The sequence below is a fragment of the Embiotoca jacksoni genome, unplaced genomic scaffold (genome assembly GCF_022577435.1).
Source record: "Embiotoca jacksoni isolate LCO1_2020_lvr unplaced genomic scaffold, fEmbJac1.0.p SCAF_40, whole genome shotgun sequence".
Taxonomy (NCBI): domain Eukaryota; kingdom Metazoa; phylum Chordata; class Actinopteri; family Embiotocidae; genus Embiotoca; species Embiotoca jacksoni.
This window is the reverse complement of record NW_027185393.1, coordinates 445001-468655: the sequence shown is the minus strand read 5'-3', so window position 1 is coordinate 468655 and position 23655 is coordinate 445001. Positions and strand designations below refer to the sequence as shown.

At 41.1% G+C, this 23655-nt stretch overlaps 1 protein-coding gene and 1 long non-coding RNA gene across 2 annotated transcripts; both read right to left on the bottom strand.

Moving 5' to 3' along the window:
• Positions 1–3848: 3848 nt before the first annotated feature.
• Positions 3849–4840, bottom strand: LOC138209791 (uncharacterized). The gene is made up of 3 exons (XR_011179201.1): positions 4666–4840; positions 4415–4562; positions 3849–4259 (listed from the first exon to the last, which is right to left on the bottom strand). It is a non-coding gene; the product is annotated as an uncharacterized lncRNA (long non-coding RNA).
• A 3198-nt stretch (positions 4841–8038) lies between these two features.
• Positions 8039–10527, bottom strand: egr2b (early growth response 2b). The gene is made up of 2 exons (XM_069168531.1): positions 10168–10527; positions 8039–9873 (listed from the first exon to the last, which is right to left on the bottom strand). Exons 1-2 carry the CDS (start codon positions 10337–10339, stop codon positions 8699–8701), a joined length of 1347 nt encoding a protein of 448 aa, XP_069024632.1. The 5' UTR covers positions 10340–10527; the 3' UTR covers positions 8039–8698.
• Positions 10528–23655: the final 13128 nt, after the last annotated feature.

The following is a 23655-nucleotide window of genomic DNA, read 5'->3' as shown; positions in this document are numbered from 1 at the left end:
GGTGGTTTCACCGCCAGCTCTCATTTGCACTGCATGAATTTATTGCTGTCTTGAATCTCGAACTTGCGTACTTACATTTACCATTTGGGGGGCATAAGTGCAATTACATGTGTCAAGTCTGGAAACATTCAGTGCACTATAAGTACCTGGATGGTGTGCTCATCCTGGTTTATTAAATTAAGTTTGGAACACTGAACACTTCTCCTAAACAATCGCCATCTTGGCTGCATAGCAGAAAGGGAGGTACCACCACGTTTATGCCAACGCGCCAGCGATAGCCGAAGCCATTATGTTTTTTGGGTTGACCGTCCATCATCCACATTTTGGAGTTTATAGCTTCTTGGCAGCAACATCTATACGAGTTTATATGCAAACTTCAACTTAAGTGTTTAACGGAGGCATAGACCCACTCGGGAGTATTTCTATAATCAAACTGCAGCTGTTGCAGTGAATGCAGCTTTATACAAATACAAGATGTACATGCCGTACAAATATGTTTATTTTTCACTAAGTACCACTATGTCGTTGGACAGAAGCCACCCGTGTGTTTATTGTGTGCGTAAAACCATCATAACTATCACATCTGCTGTTAATGGATTGTTTTGACTTGTTGATGACATGACTAAATCTTTACAAACTCGCCACCATCACATTGACCTCGCATTGACCTCAAGAAGGGAACAAATGTTTGTATTTCAGATATATAGTCTGAATGTGACTTAAGACACACATCTATCTGTGTAACTCACTGGCTATCTATGAATCTAATTTCATCTAAATTGTTCCTCAATCCTCATTTATTGAACTTGTTTCTGACCAAGACTGTTTATGGGTCATAACCCACCACCACCACCACCACCACCCCCCTCCAAAAATGTAAGAGAATTTAAAGTGGCCTCACTGAAGCCTGTACTTGGTTTGAGCTCAAACCTGCTCTCTATGTAAGACTCATTCCAAGGTAATGAAAACTGGATTCACATGTTCAGGTGATTATACACTAACGGAAACAAGATTATGGATATTATATTCCGATAGATTCCCCTAAATCCCATGATGTCATCCATGGCTGTCCCTTTGTCTCAGGGCTCACAGTAGTGAGATCTTCTTAGAATATGACTTATGTCCAGATAATAGCTTCTCCAGCTACTTAACATCACATCTAACCCAACGAGAACCAGTCATTCAGAAAAGGTTTTCCCCTCGAGTGTGTTTCTCGGGTCAAGGACAAGCCCAAGCCCAGTAGCCTACTTGATATGTTCTGTTTAAGACCTGAGAAAATACTAAATTAAATAGGCACAAAGTACAATAAAACCATTAAAACTGTCCATGAAAACAGACGGAGAGCGGATTCTCTTCCACATTATGACCCATAAACAGCCTGATCCAGACGGAGGTTGTTGTTTTTTTTAAGAGAAGAGAAGAGAGGTCATTGTCCAGACAGGCCAACCCTTCTCCCACACTCCAGTACAATACAGGATTTGTGGTAGGACCTAATTATTTGGTTGTGATTCTCACTTAAATTTTTGTAAAGTTAAATGTTCGTATGAATATCTGCTGGAATCATTTTCTTTTTACACTGGTGGAAAGCCTTCTTATAACTATATATGCTATATATATATGCTTCATGTTATTGACTACAGCTCTCTGGATTCTTTTGTTGCTTGCCACACTGGGTCATTTCTAAAGTCTTTGTTTATGTAAAACATATTTCAATATAATGTTAATATGTCGTATGCTTGTTCACACATACTCATGCTTTAGAGGGTGAGAAGACTTGTCTCTGAGGTAACAGTGACCCTGCCCGTCAGGTCAGTGGCTGTGCCTCATATTATAAGCAATTATCCTCAATTTCCAGTGTAAAGTCTATCGGACCAGTATATCAGTGTGGGGGATATTTGTGGTGTGGCTTGAACAAGAAAAGGCATTTGTTGGCAGCCGTTAGTAGAGATGTCAGATATGTGACATATTTTCCCTTTATATAACTGTTCACTGCTCCGAGTCCAACAATCACTGTAAAACATCACAGGGATTTAGTGAAAACAACACATCTTATATTTATTAACTTAATGTATAATGTGTTAAGTTTGTGTTTATTTTTTTTCAAGTTAGTTCAGAATATGTAAATCAAAATCATTTTTTGAGAGTTAAAACCTTAAAACTTACTTCATTTACATGAAGTGTTAATAAGATATGCAGGACCTTCTAGACTTTGTTTATTACAACCAAATCAATAATATATTTTTTTAAACTCAACAACAAATAAATGGACTCCTTTGTTGGTCTATATGCAAGTAAATTTGTATGACTAAAAAACTCGTGGCAATACCATGGAAGTGTGCCTCCTAAAGGACACTGAGTGAATGGCACCCCCACTGCTGTGTGTCTTGAAGGAAAGTCCTGCATTTCTTACCGTGATATTTCATGATAATAATCATAATGAAGTATTGGATTTTACTCACTGTACACTCAGAATGACACCCAGTCACCAGCAGCAGCCTCACTTGTTGTCTTTGTGCTAAGCTGCAACTCCAAGTTCAAGTGATTCTTTACAGACACAATGGACCTCATTAGTCATCTTAAAGCGACTTGTTGAAGTTCAAATAACTACTTAAGGAGATGAATAAACTAACACATTGGTAGCAAATAAACAAGATGAAATATTACTCACCAGTCCAGTTTAATTAAGCTTAAATAGAATTGCAATATCAAGCAGCCACCTCAGAAAATAAATGAAAGTATCTAAATGTAGTAATCTATGGGTAAAACAACAAGGGATGTCTAATCAAGACACAGAATGAGGAGTGAAAGTTACTTTTTGTCAAAGTTTTAAATGTTAAGAAACAATTTTAAGCTGAAAGTGAAATGATATTTTACAGTTTTACACTAAGTTGTAACAACAACTGTAACAGTTGTTACACTGAAATCTTCCAGGATTCATCATCAGGCACAACACCAAACCTCCAACTGAACAGGGCAGTAAGGGAAGTGCAGGTGCAGCTGTGTTCAAGGACCATCAGGAACCATGAAAACTGACAAAGTCTAAGTGTCACTGGTTGGTGGGGGTGCGGGGGGTGGGGGTGGCGCAATAACAGAGCTGGTCTTTGTGAAGTCCATGATTCTCTGCAGGACTGCTCATTTGTTTTTGTGGTCAAGTTGGCGGCAGAAGAATCAAGATGTAACTTCTTAAAGCTGAAGTCTGGAGCTTTGAGAAATGTGCTTGTTTGCCTTTTGAATCAAAGGTTACTTCTGTAAGAAAACTACAACTCCGAAGATATTTTATTTTCACTGTGGATGTTGTAATTGACGTTTCCTGTCAGTGCTATATTTACTAAAATATTACATTTTGCTCAGAGCTTTCGCAACACACAATTTCACACTTTGACTCATCATCCACAGGCTGCACCACTCAATCAAAGGACATCTGATAATAATGACACTATCAGATATTGATTAACCTTCAAGTTGCATACAACATGTATCTCAAGATCATTTTGGTTTGGTTCCTTCAAACCTAAAGCCTCAGCTAAAAAATAAATCTATCAGATAAATACTTTTTCGGTTGTTCATAACACCTCAGAGGGTTAAAAGAAAATTAATGAATAAACAATGTTTAGTAAGTGTCACTCAGAGGCACTTATACAGAACCATATAGGCATTTTACTTCCCAGAAACCTCTGCGTGTCCGTGTATCTTACCCTCTGAGGGCAAACCTTAAAGAATTTCCTACAATGTATATATATATCTGCATAAATATTAAATAAAACATTCTTACACAAATCTGAAATGTAGACAAAGATGACCCAATTAAATAAATGACAACAAAATATGATGCTTTGATTTAGTGAGGAAATTTATCCAATATAACACACAATCATGAGTGGCTTTCAGGGTGACCCCATCCTGCACATCAGTCTGACAGATCTCATAGAACCACATCATCCTGACAGAGATCTTATAGAACCACATCATCCTGACAGAGATCTTATAGAACCACATCATCCTGACCGATCTTATAGAACCACATCATCCTGACAGAGATCTTATAGAACCACATCATCCTTGACACCTAGAGGCGCCTAGGGGCGGACCACTAGAGGTGAAAACCCCAAAAAGAGGAGGCACCCCGATCACGCTTGGGCACAAAAATCACACACGCAAGCACACGTGAGGGTTCAGAGCCAGGGGTGCACCAAACCACACAGCACAGGAGACACCAACACCAGGAGGCACCAACCCCACCACCTTAGGCCCTGCAGCTCCTACAGAGACAGAGAGCAGAAAGAAAATTAACGAAATAGAAAACCAAACAAACAAAATAACTCAAGTTAGCTGATCATCCAGAAGGGACACAATGTAATTAAACAACAGTGTGATGCTGAAATGAAACGACACTAAGCAGGGGCGCAGTGCTGACCAGAGCAAGCGAAGCCCGGTAGTTGAGCAGCATCAGGCACTGTAGACAAAAGCTGCTGCGCAGGGTACGGCGAAGCCCGGTAGGGAAAACACCCGGTAGGCAAAACAGCAGCGTCCTTAAACGTGAGGAGGTGAGCTGTAGCCACTTTCTGACAAAGTTCCGCGTGACACAGGATGAACATCAAATTAATAAAATAATAATAATAATAATTAACACTAAAATGTATGAACTAGCACCATACAATCACCTACCGATCAGGGAACGTTTGTCCGAGGAGAGGAGGGCATGTAGCACTACTACCGGCAGCTCTGTAAACAAGACGTGACACCATAATAAAATAAAATCAGGAGTAATCGAGACCGACTGACACTGACCCGCAGGTGAGTCACCTGTGCAGGATGAGGGGAGCCTAAGAGATCGTCTACAAAAATCACAACCAGAAAATGTAACACCAGAAACGCACGACTGACTAAAACAATGGCAGCACTCGCATACCTGTAACAGCGGCGGAAGTCAGGCAGACCGGAAGTAGGGCACACGTTTGACGTCAGGTGGAGCTAAGGGAATCCTCTCTGCATTTATATGATGCCCGCCCATCGTGATTGGCTAGTGATGGCCTTGTAATTAAGGGATGACACGAAGGCCCAGAGAGGGATAAACACTCCCTTATGCCACACATAGTATTTGCTTATTGTCTGTTGTCTCCATTCAGTTCCTTCGCTCGCGTAGTTTCTGTTCTTTCTTTTGCAGATGTCCCGTCATGAAGCTGCATGTCTCGCTCTGTGATTGTTGGCCCCACCAACATTTCATGTTTCGTATGTCTATGCTGTCCTTTTCCCTCCTAGCTTATGTGGGAATTGCTGAATTGTTGGGTTTCTCTGTATGATGCTGTAAAGTTCTGCTGTAAGGACTTCAGTGTGCCATGAAATAACCTGTGTTGTGATTTGGTACTATATAAATAAAATAAAATAAAATTGAATTGAATTGAATTGAGGCAGCACAGTGGTGCAGTGGTTACATTTTCACCTCACAGCAAAAAGGTTCGGGGTTCAAATCCTGGCCTGGGCCTTTCTGTGCGGAGTTTGCATGTCCTCCCTGAGCTTGCGTGGGTTCTCTCCAGGTTCTCCAGCTTCCTCCCACCATCCAAAAACATGCACTTCCAGTTAATTGGTGGTTCTAGAAATTGCCCTTAGGTGTGAATGAGAGCGTGAATGGTCTTTGTTTCCGTCTGTCTCTATGTGGCCCTGGGATGGACTGGTGATCTGTCCAGGGTGAACCCTGCCTTTGCCCTAAGTGAGCTGGGATAGGCTCCAGCCCCCCCATGACCCTGTTCAGGATAAAGCAGGTATAGATAATGGATGAATTGAATTGAATTAAGGTCAGAACTTTGACTTGGCCATTCCAAAACATTAACTTTATTTTTCTTTTCATTCTTCTTTGGTTGATCGACTTGTGTGTTTATGGTTGTTGTTCTGCTGCCTGATGCACTTTCTCTTGAGATTCAGTTCATGGACAAATGTCCAATATTCTCCTTTAAAAAAATCATTGGTATAACTCAGAATGTATTGTTCCATCATTGATGGCAAGCCATCCCGGCCCACATAGATGAAAACAGGTCCAAACCATTATACTACCACCACCATGTTTCACAGATGGGATACGGTTCTTATGATGGAATGCAGTGATTTCCTTTTCCCAAAGATAACTTCTCATTTAAACCAGAAAGTGTTCATTCTTGTCTCATCCATCCCTAAAACATTTTTCCAAAAGTCTTCCGACTTGCATGTGATTTTCGGTAAACTGCAGTTGAGCAGCGATGTTCTTTTGGAAAGCTGTGACACACTTCTTGTAACCCTGCCATACATGTTATTGTTGTTCAGTGTTCTCCAGATGAATATTAACATTATCCAGTGTGAGAAAATCCTTCAGTCACTCAGAAATTACTCTTCCTTTACATGGGAGTGACTGTTGTTGGTTGACCATTCCTGGGGAAGGTAACAATGGTCTTCAATTTCTTCCATTTGTACACAGTCTGTCCGACTAGAGGAGTCCTAACCGTTCAGAGATGATTTTGCCTGAACAGCATTATAAACTCTTTTTCTAAGCTCTTTAGAAATTTATTTTGTTCCTGCCATAACACACTTACACAAACTTTGTGTCATGAGGATCAGACTTGGATGGATCCCTCTTCATTAAATAAAACAGGACGCCCACTCGCACCTGCTCGTCATTACAATGACTGAAAACACCTGACTCTAATTCCACCTTCAAATGAACTGCTAATCCTTTGAGGTTCATATACTTTGGCCACTCATAGATACTGGTATGTAATATTGGATAATTTTCCTCAATCAATAAAGTAGCCTATAATAGTTTGGTCTCAATATAATACAAACTAATAGTTATTTAACTGGGTTCTCTTGATCTACTTTTAGGACTTCTGATTTTTTAGGTCATATCTATGCAGAAAAATGTGAAAATCTGAAGGGTTCTGAAATCCAAAATATAAGTAACACAACTGCAGATGTCAAATGCAGGAAAGACGGCTGGCAAAAAACGACAACTGTGTGAATGTGTAAATTAAAAGGTTTTTAATATCACTGCTCAATCATTAGTGCACGAGTGGATCTGAATACAATTACAGTACATACCATTGATTGATTAATTAATGTTACTTTGACGTATTCTTATGACATTTTTCAGCTGCAACAGCGGTGTCAAACGGACTCAGGAGAAAAAAGAAGCAAGTACTGACACTGTCTTATCTTCGTAAGACTTTAGTGCCTCAATCAGTCTCTGTTAGAGTGATATTGTATATGAAAGCCAAACGAAGTGGAATCTATATTTCTCAGAATATAAAGTCAGAGAAAGCCAAAGGCATCTTGACTCATCACGAGGTTAATAGTTGGTTTCTGTAACATATTGTAGCTTCCCTACTTAAGGAAGCCGCCAGACGGTACCCGGTTTCCTGGAACTTTATTCGGACCCATATACAGGCTACTGTGGGCCGGAGCCAACGCCAACACAACGGCTAATTCTTACCGGTAGCATGTCTCGCTCGCACACACGTGAACTCCCTCTAACAAGCAGCGAGGAGAAACAGGACCCCCCCTCCCATCCCCCCCTTGTTTCCTGGCCAATCACAGGCGGCTGTCCCACACTGTTCACTGTCATAGGTACAGGGATGACTGACAGGTCTCACAATTTATCCAAATACAGCAATAACAAGAATGAACACTAACACTTTGAACAGTTAATCTAACATGTCACCCAGGCCGTTACAATATTTTGCCTAGAGATGCGCTTGACAGTCTGCATTTTCCACCTGCGCTGTGACAAAGCGCGGACTGGCTTTCTTGGCTCGCTTGAACCTGATGTGACGACTTAAAAAAATGAGTGGGTACAAATTCTGACTCATAGATGTCTTTGGTGACGCAACATGGAATTTACCTAATACATTTTCCAATATCAACATGTCTTTTATATAAATGCAAATTAAAGGATATCATTGGCCGATTGCAACCCAGGCATTCATGGTGTCCGTGAACGCACCTTGGCCTGTATTGCACTTTCGTTCTGAGTAATAAACCAATCCATGATGCAGGCTGTGTTTATCATCCTCATATATTTAATAAAGTCTCAAAACACACGTCACAACAAAATGTCAAGTCAGTATGAGTTCAACATATTTACACGTCAACAAGCCACAACGCTGAACATTTGGAGTTACACCAGACGAAATGAGTACAAAAATAGAATGTCTTCCAACTTTACATATTAAATGACAAATATACATTGCATTAGAAGCGTCCTTGAATCAGTCAGTGTACAAATTGACACAAACCAAGGCACTAAAGGGGAAACACAGTTATCAACAAACATGTTAATATGAATTCTTTGTCAATTAAATAACTTAAGATTGTTATATTTCTTTGAAACGTTATTGCAGTTATTTCACATTACACACGCAGGCTGCGCGCTCAGTAAGTGTTGACGATATTTAAAAAAAAAAAAAAAAAAAAAAAAATCCCTTGTAAATTCGTATGAATTGATGGCTATATTTACTTCTATGTTCAGTAGACTGTGCAGGCAAAGTGCATTTTTCTGTCAGATCTGCAGCAGGAATTGGTGCATGTGCTTAATTGCGCACGACTGGACACAAATTCTTGTTTATTCCCATTATGGGGATTATGCTGCTATGTTCAGTTCCCAACAGTTTCAGAATAACTATCTGATCATCCTTTTCTTTTTGGGGGTTAGTGTGCGTCACGCTGCCATGGTGATCTATGAACAGATCCCGTTGGTTACGCTGAGGCCGCCTGATGACCGCTCCATCCCGGAGCTGCTGGACGATGAGGAGGACGAGGAGGAAACAGTGGAAGACTTCCTCTCCTTCTGCCTCAGGTGAATTTTAGTGTGTCTCTTCCTCTCGTCACTCCGAGCGAACTTGCGGCCGCAGAAATCGCAGGCGAAGGGCTTCTCCCCCGTGTGCGTGCGGATGTGTGTGGTCAGATGGTCGCTGCGACTGAAGTTGCGCATGCAGATGCGGCACTGGAACGGTTTGTGTCCAGTGTGGATGCGGATGTGTCTGGTCAGTTCGTCTGAGCGCGAGAACCGGCGGTCGCAGCCCTCCGCCGGACAGGGGTACGGCCGCTCGTGGATGGGCGTCTTGCTCGGTCTGTTTGGGTACTTTCTGGGCCGCAGGATCGGCCTCAGGGGCAGGTTCTGTGGGCTGTACGCAGAGGGGATCCTGGGCGGCCCTCCCTCAGGGCCACCACCACCCGGACCGCCCAGTGTAAAGTTTCTGATAGTGTTCAGCGGGGTCAGGGGTGGTGGCACACGGAATGTATCGAGCGGACACGAGCCGAAAGGTTTGCGATCTTGGATACCTGCCGTGTGCATGTCCCGCTGGCACGCCGGCTGGAAGAAGCCAGAGTAGTCGGGAATGATGGGGAAAATCCCCGGTGCGTCTGAGCCACCGGGCTGCTTAGGTGAAGAGTATGAGGGTGGAGGGTAGGAGGCGATGGGGCAGGTGGAGGTGGACAAAAAAGCCGAGGGGTCCTGGTACACCTCCCCGCAGCCGGAGGAGGAGTACGGAGGCGGGGGTGAATATAGACGGTGGTGGTGGTCTATCTCCGCCTGGCTCTGAGCCGCCATGGTGCAACTCAAATTTCCGCTGGAGAAGTGATTGGGAGACCCTGTAGAGGCCGGGGAGGAGGACGCCGAGGAGGAGGGAGGGGGAGGAGGAGGCGGCGGTTGGGCCATGTTAAAGATGCCCGAGACGATGTTGATCACTCCCTCGGGGTTCCAGTTACCTGGATACTGGGAGTCAATGGAAAACTTTCCCATGTAGGTGAAAGTCTGGTTGCGGTGGGATGCTGGTTGAGTGAAGCCGCTGGAATACGAGGAGAGATCCAGAGAGCGTTTCTCTGCGTTCATGTCTGCGCCCATCAGGCCATCTGCAGAGGAGAACAAATCAGAAAATACGATCCATTAAACTGTTTACACTAGACATAAAAAGTGTGCTTTAAGTGAGAGAAAGCTGGTGCATCTCAGCGCCATTATGCATAGACTGTTCTAACTACGTTATGCGTAAAATTTCAACATAGGTTTTAATCTTTGTAACTGATAATTCAAAGCAAAACATGTAATTATCCTGTTTATTCTCTTCTACAGGCGCATGGGAAATTATTTTCTGGATGGATATAGAAAACTTTTCAAACATGAATAAGTATCTCAGACTGTCATCTTACCTGATGCCACATTAAGCTGGTCGTAATGCGCTCCTAAATCGGTGTTGGGGAAGATAGCCACGGAGGTCGGCATGCCGGAGGCGATGTCGTCCACCGAGTACACGCTCTCTGCTGCGGGATGCACGAACCCCCCGAGATTCAACGGCACTTTCTCCAGAGTTTTAGCCGTCATCGTGAAGAAAAGAAAAGAAAAAGTCGTTTTTCTGTTGGTCTCTTCAAAGCTTATCAGGAACAGGCTGAGAGTGTGTAACCCTGCAGAGCGGGGGTCACCACTGCATCTTTCTGTCGGTCACCGTGTGAGAGGATGAGCTTCGTGTCTCTGATGCGCTTCATGCGCTCTGGTGACAAACTTCAAACCGTGTAAAGTAACGGGAACGGGGGCCGTGCCTCTAGTATGTATATATGGGGAACCTTTTGAACGCGGCCGTTACGTCATTGCCCATATATGGAGTGGGAGGGCTGTGAGAGCGGAGAGCGGAGAGGCGCTGCCGACAGTGATTGGCTGGGAGGCTCCGTGACGATTTCAAAGGGAATCACTTGTTAATGGAGAGCCACCACAGATAACACCGACTTTTTCCATCCGCTGCTAAACAGCAAAAAACTGCCGCAAAACTACAAACCAACAACACACACACAACAAGCAGACACAGGTCTAACTTATTCTCCTTTCTTATAATTTTTCATTCATTTTTTACAGTTACAGTCTCGTGTATCTTCTAACCTATGTGACTGCGCTCCGATATCAAAAGAGGAATTCCGGTTGAGCTCCTGAACCCATAGAAGGTTGAATCCGGTGAGAAGGGGAACACCCTTTAACAACCTCCATGCACCATATTTGGTTTTGATTCCGGAATATTATCATCATCGGAAAGCAACGAGTCTTACCGAGCTGACAGAGAGAGAGAGAGAGAGAGAGAGAGAGCGAACCACAGTCAAATGAGACCGAGGACAGGAATGTACTCCTTTGGGTGCAGTATGGGCTCGGAAACTTCTGACAGTCTGATTTGACTATGCTCTAGGAAAGAATCGATTTGGTTCACTGATGAGTTAACAATAGTCATTGAGAGATATTTATAGAGTCAGGAAAAAGGAAACCAGTATTTATAGAGGCAGAGGAGGAAATAAACAGAAAAAATAAAGGTTACAGAAGACCATGTAAGACGTGAAATTGTGAACATTTTTATTGATATTTCAAATTGGTATCCATCAGCATGGTTGTTTTATTATTTTGTTATTAGATGACATAATATGTCAGAAATACCTTTTCAATCAAAAATTTATGGTATTTTTCATGTGATGTTTTTTACGTTTTCCTCATAAATGAAACAATACAGAGTTTGTGTGAATTTGTTTAATAGTCCCAAGAAAATTTAATGCCCTCATGTGGCCTCTTGATGAAGTGTGCCTCTCTCTCTCTCTCTCTCTCTCTCTCTCTCTCTCTCTCACACACACACACACACACACACACACACACACACACACACACACACACACACACACACACACAGGTCATGTTCTGGTCTGTTTGATCTTGTAAAGTCCCTTTGTGGGTGGAGAAAGTTGATAGACAGAAAACAGAAATTAGGAACCTTTGGTGGAATATACTTTCCATTTTGTGTGTGTGTGTGTGTGTGTGTGTGTGTGTGTGTGTGTGTGTGTGTGTGTGTGTGAGAGTGTGTGTAATAGGGACTTCATGGTATCAGACTTTTGAAAAGTCTATCGTTTACTGAGTTCACTGACCTTGCTGCTACTGACGTTAGAAATAGATACTGCAAAGTATTTTCAGTGCTCAACATTCTGAAATGAGTGAAACGACTCCTGACATCTATATATTTGAAGAGTGGCAATCTAAAGTTATCCAAATTACTCATATTTGTCTTTTGTTCGATGGATATATAATTAAACAATTTGATCTTAAGATTGAAAAACATTTCTAAAACCATTACAAACACAATCAGTAATTTCCATCTTAATTGTTCCATCATACACATTTTGAGTTCATATAGTATTACTGTTGTGATGATCATTTCATTAAGTCTTTGGTTTAGGGCTATAGCAATGAAGGCTGATCACTTGCGCCACCTTTTTGGTGTGGACTTAAATACCTCAATAAAAGGGATGAATTGCAATGAATTGCTGTGCAGATGTTCCTTGTTTCCAGAGGATGAATCCTGATATTTTAATCACTAGTCTTTCTCCGTGTGCCTGCTTCTTACAACTTCAATCTTTACTGAGGTGATAGCCTGGAAACCTTGTTCACATTACGATTTGCTCAACCACTCAACCAGATTAACCCAAAATCTAAGCCCATTACGGGGCAATGCAATGTACCAGACCCTGATGAAGCAGTGAATTTGGGTCTAGTAATACCAGGCTACTTAAGAGCCACCAGCAGGTTGTCATTTACTGAAATATCTTGTTGAACTACAATAAAATTTGGCTCAGATACTCATTGTTCCTAGATGATAAATTCAAACGATCCTCTGACCTTTATGATGACATTCACATCCGTGGTTTTGGGTAAATGTCTCAATAACTGTTGGATGGATTTTCATGTAGTTTGGTACAAATATTAACAATTAGCATGCTAACATCAGGATTTAGCTCAAAGCACAGCCTCACACTGCTGCTAGCCTGGCTGTAGTCTCATCATTTCCATACTCGTATTTTTTTAATGTTGCAAATATAGGACATAAATACGCTTACATATTGTACAGTGCTAATGTCATATGATATAATATACATTTAAATAATAAAATACACACAGCAGCTGACATTGGAGCAGGAGGCCTACATTTCAAAAGTTTAAACTGATGAAGTCTGTGATCATTTTCTTGGCAAATAACTAGCATCTGACAAGTAACTTACTGTGATTTATTTACAGTAAATTACTGTGATTTTATTTAGCAAGTTACTTATCAATGGCTGCCAGTTAATTACTGTGAATTTCACGTTACGTTTTTTTACAGTGGACCTGGTTTCCAGATTTTCAATACTGTTACCTTCTCTGTGGTTTTGATTTTATATTATAGTTTTATTCTTCGGCTCCTCTTATTTTACCTTTTAGACTTTTTATCATTTTGTTTAAGACTTACTAAACCGACTAACGCTGTTTCACCGTATAAACCTGCTTAACAGACACTTTCATCATCACTGCTGCTGCTGCACGTTTCATACGTTTCAATCGCTACCAGCATCAATAATAGTACAAATCATGAAAGTGAATGAGTGGCACTCATATGTGATTAATTCTGCTTTCAAGCTTTTAGTTCCGTGTCTTCACATCTAACTAAGGTGCGACTAATGAAACAGCTGTTTAAACAGCTCCGGTGTGTCACGTTCACACACACAGCCTTCACATTAATCAGAATACTCATCAATGAAGACTGTCAATACCAGCACTATTTATTCGGTCAGACGCCCACATGGTCAGCCTCACCGGTCTGTGCATGTGTGTGTGTGTGTGTGTCAAGAGGTGAAAATGTTAAAAGAAAAAAGAGAGAAAACTGAGAAAGGAATTGTCTTTTTTTTTTTTTTTTTTTTAAATCGTTGTAGCCTGAGAGCTGTGATACATATCTGGGGCTATGTTGTATAAAGACAGGGCTACAAATGCATTTTACTCTTTATCAAGAAGAATATAATAGGAGTTACAAATGATTGATGTTCCTTTTTTCTAGGGGAAAAGCCTACAGCCTTCATAGGATGCAGTTTGCATGGTGCTATTTGTCTGTATGCATTTCTTCCTGGCGAACATCTGAGGACTGAAACATTGTGTTAATCAAGTGAGTTGAACGGATAGACAAAGTGCAGGATTATTTTCTTTAGTTTTTGATTCAACACACCTGTCACGGAGATTTCCATGACTGTCCGCAAGATTTGAATAATATTATTTAAAAGTTGTGGGCTGTATAGAGGAAAGACAAAGGGATGTTGCATCATCGTGGGCAGAAATTCATATTTTCTGTCATTCAACAGAGAGCAATAATCAGTTCAAACACTGAGGCTAACTGGGCTTTTCATCCCAGTTCACCCCAGAGGTGTTGGATAGGATTGAAGTCAGGGCTCCCTTTGACCCCGTGTGCATTAGCCATCCATCCTGATTCATCCTGGCGTGATTGGATCACACGTGGTCAGCTTTAAAATGAGCTGCATTTATTTGCATTGCTTATTTTAGAGGACATCAGCTGAGTAGGCTTGCTTCCAGCTTCATTGGAGACGCATTTAGGACACGTTGTGTACACTCTGCTAAAAGAAGGTGGCCACACCTCTGAATGTGGCCGGAGCAGATTGGATCTCAGTATGTCCTGGGTGTGTTCACACCTGTACTTTTAGGTGACCACTGGGGATGTGAACACACCGGGACTGATCAGATCGGACCTTAACGCCAGGTGTGTACAGGGTCTCTGTGCAGGCCTCCATGCCAAAGTGGGAACACCATCTGTTTGTAATGCTGACACAGGAAAAGGTCTTCCCCTGGCACTGACCCGACGTTTGAAGAATATTATTGCCTAAAATATAATTGTATGCTCGGGCAATACGATTTCCTGTCCTTGGAACCAAGATGTCTGGATCAAACCAGCCCAAAAGGACATCAAAATAAGTCCGTACGTTTAGAAATGATTTGGTGACCAAGTGTTTTCTTAAGATAAACAACAAAAAAATCATGCTCATGTTTAGCATTTGCTAACTGGCATTAAATACAAAGTACTGCTTAGTTTTGTAGGTATTTGGTTGCATTTCATTTTTAGGGGATTGTTGTCCATTGTTGTCACGACACTTCACTGAAAAACAAAAAAGTCACCGTAATTGTCATAAGGATTCATCCATAAATGTCTGTTCAAAACTGAATGCCACTCAACCCACTTCTGGTTGACCAGAGCATCATCTTGAGCCAAGCTACCAACATGGTTTAAAACAATGTTTTAGGGATCTGAGCATAAACAGAACTGTCTTCTTTTGAGAACTTTAAAACTCCTGAGAGTGTGATATGATAATCAGGAGCACAGTGTTCCTTTGCTTACATGTGACATAAACACAGTTATTGTAACTTACCACCTACCTAGAAGCAGACCAGGGAAAATCCCTGAACTGTCCCTCAAATATGCCTACAGTACAGTAACTGATATTTTGACTCTCAGTGGTTGATCAAGATTAAGGTATTTATACTTTGATAATAATGTAACAGTTTATTTACAACATTATTAGATTAGATCAAAGAGGAATCTTTAGTTCTTCTGGTTTTAGATTACATTTTAAAATCTCTTCTACTTTATTCAATGATCACCAAAAAGACAATTTGGCCGATTTCTAATTCACAAATCCATATTTTGTGATCTCAAGAAAACAAAATATTCAATCTTGATGCCACAACATAATTAATTAATAATTGGGGCAAACCATTGCAATGTGACCAGTGTGGCCTTCTGTACAAAAAAATGGTACTGTAGTTCAGGGAAGTTAGAAAGTTGACTTCCTTCAAGGTAAACTTTGATAGAATAACTGGACACAGTGAATATTCAGTATAATATAATGTATAACATATGAACCTGACAATACAGCATCAGGGTTACTCTCTTTGGAATACAAGCTAGTTGACTTTCAGGTTAAACCACTACCACCAGTTTAATGTGAGAGAATATAGGCCTACAGTTATTTCCTTAACTGCTTAATTGTAACAGTCATCAAGACAAAACCCACACTGGATACAGTTTGCTTTTGTAGCCCACATATTTTCTCTGTGTGGGAGTCCAGCAAGTGAAGTGTGGGCATGCAAATACTGCATATGGGTATTTTGTGTGTGAGTGGGGTGAAGGGAGATGATGAGTGTGCAACTGTCAAAGTGAGTAAGCAAATATAGTATTGAATTTAGACCTGACCCATTTTCAAGAGACACATCAGTAAACACTGATGGCTGTCCCCACATATATACTGCTGACTTTGACTGATCACAGATGGAGCACCGAAAGACTTATTAAGGACTTTCAATGTCTCATATATCTGAAGTCATATTAAATGTCAGCCACCATCCAGTCAGTATGATGGAGGTTACGTCACAGCTCTATCAACTGCTTAAACACCTAATAGGACATTTAATGTGGTCTACAGATTCACTCTGGGAAAGGAGGATGTCAGCCTGGCATGAACCACCAGGGGGCTCCTTGAATACAACGTCATTTTCTTTTTAATAATTTTTCAAAAGAAGTTTTATCCTGTTGTGTTTTATATATTTTTTTTATATTAAAACTTTTCATGAAAAGCCATTTTAAAAATGAATAATAATAATAACAATATATAGTTGTATTTAAAAAACAACAACCTCAAAAATAATCTAAAAATTCTGATTATATTATGGTTAGTTGTTGTTGTTAACTGTGTATAAAATACCTACTAGGAGGGATCAGCTCAGAGACACGAACAGAGTGCAGCATGGTAACGTGCAGGCAGCAGGTGGAAGCAATAACCTCTGAATAAGTTTTCCCTTGTTACATTGCTTGATTAAGTCTTGGTGATAAATTTTGGTGAAATTTGCGATTTCACAATGGACCAAAAACCTGAGCAGAGAGGGCACATCAAATTTTGTGTCAAACTGTTGATATTAGTAACGAAGACCCTTTATATGCTTCAGGAAGCCGAAAGCAATGAAGCAATAAGTCGGGTGAGGTGTTTTTTTTTTTTAGCCATTTGTGTATCAGGTCAGGAGCATCAAGGTGGGTTTTCTTTGACCTTCACAGATTTGTGCTCTGTGAAATTGTTCCAGAGGATCAGACTGTCAACGTTGAGTTCTCCCGTGACATTCTGAGGTGTCTGCAGGCAAATATTTGGCCAAACTGTGTCACAACGGCAGTTTGGTTCTCCAGCATGACAGCACACCTGCTAGCGTGCTGAAAACATGCAAGTTTCCTGCCACAGCAACACAATTGTTGCTCCCTAACTCTGCTTTATGACCGTATTTCAATTTCCCTACAACCTCTCTCTGATTCCTAAAATACAGTTCAAGCTAAAAGGTCGCCATCTTGAAACTTTAAAGGTGATATCTGTAATGGGATGAAAACACATAAATGTGTACATGCCCATCCCCCAAACCTCATTTTCACATTAAAAGGTACACGTGGAATATTGGAAATATGAAATTAATTGGAATACTTGGCTGGTACAACAAGCGAGTGAAGCAGCAACATCAGAATGATTTATCCATGAACATGAGCAGCACGTGTCATTGACCTGTGGCTCGGAGAGGTCAGGTTTTCTTGCTGTGGACCAAATTATTGAATAAACAGTATCCTTGGACATTTTAGGGAGTCGCATATTTAAGAATAGTACATAATCTTTAATAATACATGGATGGATGTGTGCTAATACCTCACCCACATCACTCCTACCCAACCTCCATCCATCCTGTAGCGTCAATGCATCTTGTCCATTTAAGCAACACCAGAGAACAATTTTTAACCAGTAAATTACTCCAAACAAACAGCCTCATCATCCAGGAATAGCCAACATTAATCCCGACAGAATCCTCTCCTGACGTGCGTTCACAATAGCACACTCATTTGTTTTTTTGTTTTTTTTAGGGAGAGCATATATTTTTAGAGATCTTCCGTCAAGGCTTCCCACACTCGTTTTAACATTTCTATGACTTTCCATCGCATCATATCACATTGTGAGACTGTTGTATTGTTGTGGAGGGTCAGATTAATGCTGCAACAACAGGAATGGAAGACAGTGGTGAAGTGTGACAGTGGTGTGCAGGATCATTACAGAACATCCTGAGGCCAACTGTGAATTATAACAAATATGCACAACACACTATAAAAATATACTAAGCTTGGGAAATAGATGCAATATTTACCTTTTCTGATGTTGCTTTTGTTAAATCTATCTGGACAGGACCTGTGGCAACAAACTCAAAGCCGCAGCGCACACTGAATATCAGGTGTTCAGCTTTGATCCAGAGCTGCTTTTACGGTGAGCAGCAGGTTCCTCAGTGTGTCCTGCCCAGAGTCTGTCCAACCATCATGCCAGCGCCCACCCAAACACACACTAATCCCATTTTTCTTGAGGTGGGAGATCATTAGCCTGCCCTTTTATTCTAAGAGTCACTCTCTTAAATCCATAATTCTTCCCTCAGTGCAGCTCTCCTGCCACCATGACTGTTATCTTTGTTGCATCCCAGATTGACAGCTTTCATCGCCTGCAGTGTGAAACATGAAAGCAAAGTGGAAACGCTCTGATATCGGTCCAAAATGGAGGAAATGAAAAGAGAGCTACCAGGGTAATGGATAAAAGAGGAAAACTGTAGAATGAGAAACCTCTGTTATACAGAGACATGCCTTGTATCATGTCTCAACAGTCATTTAGTTGGGGGGGTAAAACTGCTCTATGTTACTGGTCTGCGTAAAAGTTCTGAGTTCACCGAGCAAAAAACTGAAAATCTTTTAAGAATCTGCTTTAGAGAAAAATGACAAAGTTCAAACACATGTCTACCAGCGTGTTAAACTTTTGACGCCAGTTGCCTTTTTAGATGTAAAAGAAAATAAATTGCTCTCACATACGAGTCACATTTCACCCACAAATTGCTACACTTCTCTTTATGTATCAACAAGATACATAATATTACTTAGAGAACTCCAGAAGTTTTGGTAGATATATTTTTTCACTTTAGATAAAGCCAGGCTAGCTGTTTCCCTCTGCCGCTAGTCTTTATGCTAAGCTAGGCTAACTCCACAGCTCCAGCAGTACTTTACCAAAAAGATCCTTTCCACATCACTCTCATTTTAAAGAAAGTAATCACACATCATTTCCAAAATGCTGGACTGAAAAGAAGGTATTGTTTTCCTAAGTCACTCTAACTGTCTAGTACTAACATGTCAATGAAAGGGGTTGAAAACATTTTGGGTTCATGTAGTCTTCAGAACTTTATGCTAAAACAACTTCAAATACCAGTTAAATTGGGTTGGCTCATCTAAATTATTATTTAAGTTCCGTAACCTCTTGGTTACAAGCAGCCTCTTTGACTGCCAAAGGATTTATACATATGTACTGTGACAGATCAATGGAAATTTAGACAGGAAGCCGATAAAATCACTGCTAATCAGTCTCTTTGGGTGCTCAGTGACCCTGTAGTTCTTCACAGAATTTTCTGTTTCCAAAATCAGTGCGTTTAAACATAACTTATATATACAGAATGATGTCCTCTAACAAACATGTAATATGTTGAGCTCATGAGGTGTTTTCAGCTATTTGTAATGTCCTCTGTGGCTGTGTGTCAGTACACAGACTATATGTGCATATACAGACAGTAGCCCCCCCCCCCCCCCCCCCCCCCCCCCACACACACACACACACAAACATAGTAACATGTTGCTGCCTCTTTAAAGTTCCAGAGCCAAGTGTCAGAGCTGAAAGTGTACAGTCATCGTCCCCGTCCACCTCTGTTCCACATCACACTGCTGTGGTCTGGCTGATGTGACATCACACTGAACAGCTCGGCTCGACTGCGGAAATCCTGCTGGGTTCTGTTTCATGTGCGGCCCAGACAGCGAATGAACAGCACCGCTGTGCCATTACACACGTTTCATAGTGCAAATATTCTTATTGCAGCAAAGTGCAGATGGAAATTTTGCTCTTCTGTCCCAGCAGCAGCTCATGTGCTGAGCTTCATAGTCTACATGGCATCATGTATCTGAACTGGCAGTTAGCTGTCATGTCCATGTGCCACTAAACCTAAGTCTGCCCTGGTTTTAACCCTGAAGCCTTGTCTCTCTCTCTCTCTCTCTCTCTCTCTCTCTCTCTCTCTCTCTCTCTCTCTCTCTCTCTCTCTCTCTCTCTCTCTCTCTCTCTCACACACACACACACACACACACACACACACACACACACACAGAGAGAGAAAGACAATCACACAGGAAACATCTCCCCTCACTAATGTATAATCAGTGTGTGAATAAATAGCAGGAGTGTTTGACAGAAACATTAACACACACATTAATGTGACAGATTGTTTGATAGAGTAACTAAGGCCACGCTGATAGTCTGGTGTCAATGGGAAACCCCTTTAAACACCCCTCCTTACCCCCCATGCCTGAACACAAATAATGAGACACACACACACACACACACACACACACACACACACACACACACACACACACTTTGAATATACATGTGCATACATAGTCCATGAGGAGTGATGACAGGATGGCACATTAGCACATCGACACACACAGTGCTGTCACGCCATAATGAAAGCTGTGACTAATGAGGCTGTCTCACATTTTACACGCCATATTTACGGTGTCCCTTGTCACTAGCCGTAGATCATCAGCCGTCTCTGCAGATCCTGGAGATGAGCGCTGACAGGAAATTAACTGCTAACGTGTTAATTCACACGGACGTTACCTAACCTGAATAACATGACGTGCATGTGTGCACGTGTCTCCGCACCACCTTTTGGTTTCTGCTAATTTATTACATATTTGGTTTGGATTTTTGAACATGCGCCACTGAAATACGGTCTCATTAACTGTTCCACCTTGTGTTAAGGCCGTGTTTTTATAAGAACCCATGTGTTTTACTTTACAGTGCTCACATGTTAAATATTTGTAGATGCTTGTAAATTTAATAGAACTACCATGCAATAAAATAATAATTAATATCTGTGATCAACACTTTGTAATTGTGACGAATAGATCCTGGGCCACAAAGGTCACCTACTCTACTGACATCTTCTGCTTCAGCAAAACAATTATTTATTAGAAAAAAAATGTCCTTTGTGATTCTGTGAACTGGAAAGAAAGAGATTTGCAAACTGAAATGCTGGGCTATAAAACAGCTGTTTGGTAAATACTTGTTTACTTATGTGAAGTACAGGTTGATTTGCATTTAGAGTGGGAATGTAAGATCCGATCACAAGTGCTCAAGTATTAAAGGTACTTCCAGTACTTTAAGAAACTGAAATTTTTAACATCTACAGTTTGTGATAACTGAGCAAATTTCATCTGCTGATAAAGTGCTGGTCTAGTTGGGACATACTTAAGTTTTTTCTTTAATCTTTTACTGCCTTACATTTTTCATTATTATTTATTAAAATAAATAAAATGTCCCTCTCGCTTCCTTACTGGAAGGAAATGATATTGTTTCCCATGAGGAATTTGCCATTAAATGCTATAACGTAAAGTTAAATAAAAGTTCATTCATTCCTTCACTATTGTATGACCACTTTTCCTAAATTAAAATATCTCCCTCCACTACTGTTGAAATATGAGTTTTTGTCCCATTAGAATCTTTTTATAAGATTTTTGTCAGTTAAATATTTTTTGTCACTTCTACAGATGGACCTGTTATACTGAGTGAGCTGTTAAATCTCCTATTAATGCTCATCAGGGCTTTTATTCAACAATGTAACTCGATGTATGATCAATCAACAATAAGCATCATATGATGAGCCTTGTATACAGTGGGTCATTGACAGCAGCACACACCACAGTGAGGCTGCTCAGTCTAAACACATAATATGCAAATTGTATGAGCAGTCCGCTGACAATAGCTCAGCCACCACAAAAGTTCCTAAGTTTCTGCAGAACACTGAAAGCATTTGAAAAGCCCCGGCGTTAATAAGCCTCATCTGAATGTTTCACATTTTCAGGAATGTTTCTCGTCCGCCTCCACAAACTCAGATGAGGAAACAGTTTGGCTGCGGGGACGTCCTCAGATAATGCGGCCTGTTTTTCTCTTGTTTCGCCCACGGATGCAAAAATGTTTGCACACTGTGGTGGAGAAGTGAGAGAGGAGTGAAAGCCCTGCCAGACAAGAGAGGACAAGAGAAAGAGGACGGGGTCTGGTGAGGATGGAGGAGAAGGAGTGAAGCTAAGAAAGGAAAAAAAGAGGAGGGTAGGGGAGGGGGGCGAGGAAGATGAAGATAGGGACTGGGAGAGGTGAATTCAGGGGTAAGAGCGGAAGAAGAAGACAGGAGAAGAGGGAAGAAAGAGTGACATGAGGACGAAGAGAAGGGAAGGAGAAAAGGAAATAAGCAGGATAATAATTATTGATGAAGAAAAAAAGTGGAAGAAAGAAAGTACAGGCGAGAGACGAGGAGGTAATAGAAGGAAGGACTGGAGAGGGCGTGTAGTGAGGATGTAGGCGAAGACTGGGAAAAAGAAAAGAGTGCAATAAATAAAAGAAAGAAGGCAAAGAGAAGGAAGAGGAGGTGGTAAAAAGGGTGGATATGGGATGGAGAAAGAGTGGGAGCAGTGAATGGAGGGAGAAGAAGAAGCAGGTAAAAATAAAATGAGGGAGGAAAGAAGCGCATGGATAAAAAAAAATAAAAAAAAATGTGGAGGAGACAAAAGAAGTCATTGGGGAAAACCAAAGAGAAGAAAAGAAAAATAATGAATTGCAAAAAAAAAATGGAACATGAAGGAATAGAAGGAGTAAAGTAAGTATAGACCAGAGTAGAGGAGGTAAATGAAGCAGGAAATGAAGCAAAGAAGAGAAGGAGAGGAGAAGAGGAAAACAAAGAAGAGAAAGACAACAAGAGGGCGGGGGGAGGGAAAGAAGGAGAATGAGGGGTTTGCTGACGAGGCCTTTGGGGTTTGATGGCCGAACGCTCGGCGCGCCCACGCCTCGCCGGCCGCTCTCCACTCTTATTTCAGCACTGGCTCCACAGTCAGCCCGGGCTGAAAGCAGCAGGGGCCCCGGTCCCCTCCAGCTCCCTCATCACGAGATCAATCAACATTTATCTGCTGCAGCACTGACTTACATAATCCCTCTGTGTTCTACTGTTTCCCTGTTAAACAGCAAATGTAGTTCCGAAACCCCATTTGGAGATTTGGCCCCAAATGTGCAGGAACTTAATGTTATTTTACACTTTTGCTGTTTCATCTTTCTACTGTGAGCCACCGTGAGTGATGAAGTTACAGGACTGAAGAAAACTCAAAGTATCAAACAAGATTCAGCTTTTTTATTTAATGGGGAACTGAGGGACAAAAAACATTTTGTTTAGACACAACTGAAGAAAATAAACTGAAGTTAAGATCGACTTCTTTTTCAATTATTGCAAATATTATTTGGGTGTTTCTGTACAATTCCATCCACAATGTTATAATCGTGGACCGACAAAATTAGGTGAAATGTTTATTTTACTGACATGTTTTGTGTGCGCATCATCTGCAACACATTCCTCATAATTAGCTTTAATATATTTATGCATGATTGTTATGTGCACATAACTCGCACTTAAAAAGGATTTGTGATTAGCATTGAATGTATGCATTATATCTTGGTTTAGCCATTCCAACATGGCAGTGAATGCACCAAAAGCTCAGAGAGTTCAATGCAACTAAGAGGAAATTTAATATTTTCCAAAACCAAAATTCCAATCGGACTTCAAATATACAATCGTGTCTCCAGCCCATTGTGCTGTGTGGTAGTGAAGTATGAAACATCCAACAGTATCTTTACATGCAGAATTCTGCAGATGCATTTTACGTG

Excerpts from the sequence above, each read along its gene's own strand:
- egr2b (XM_069168531.1), bottom strand. The coding sequence starts at position 10,339 with ATGACGGCTAAAACTCTGGAGAAAGTGCCGTTGAATCTCGGGGGGTTC. Across the intron at positions 9,874-10,167 it reads CCAGCTTAATGTGGCATCAG|ATGGCCTGATGGGCGCAGAC; the intron begins GTAAGATGACAG and ends TCTCCTCTGCAG.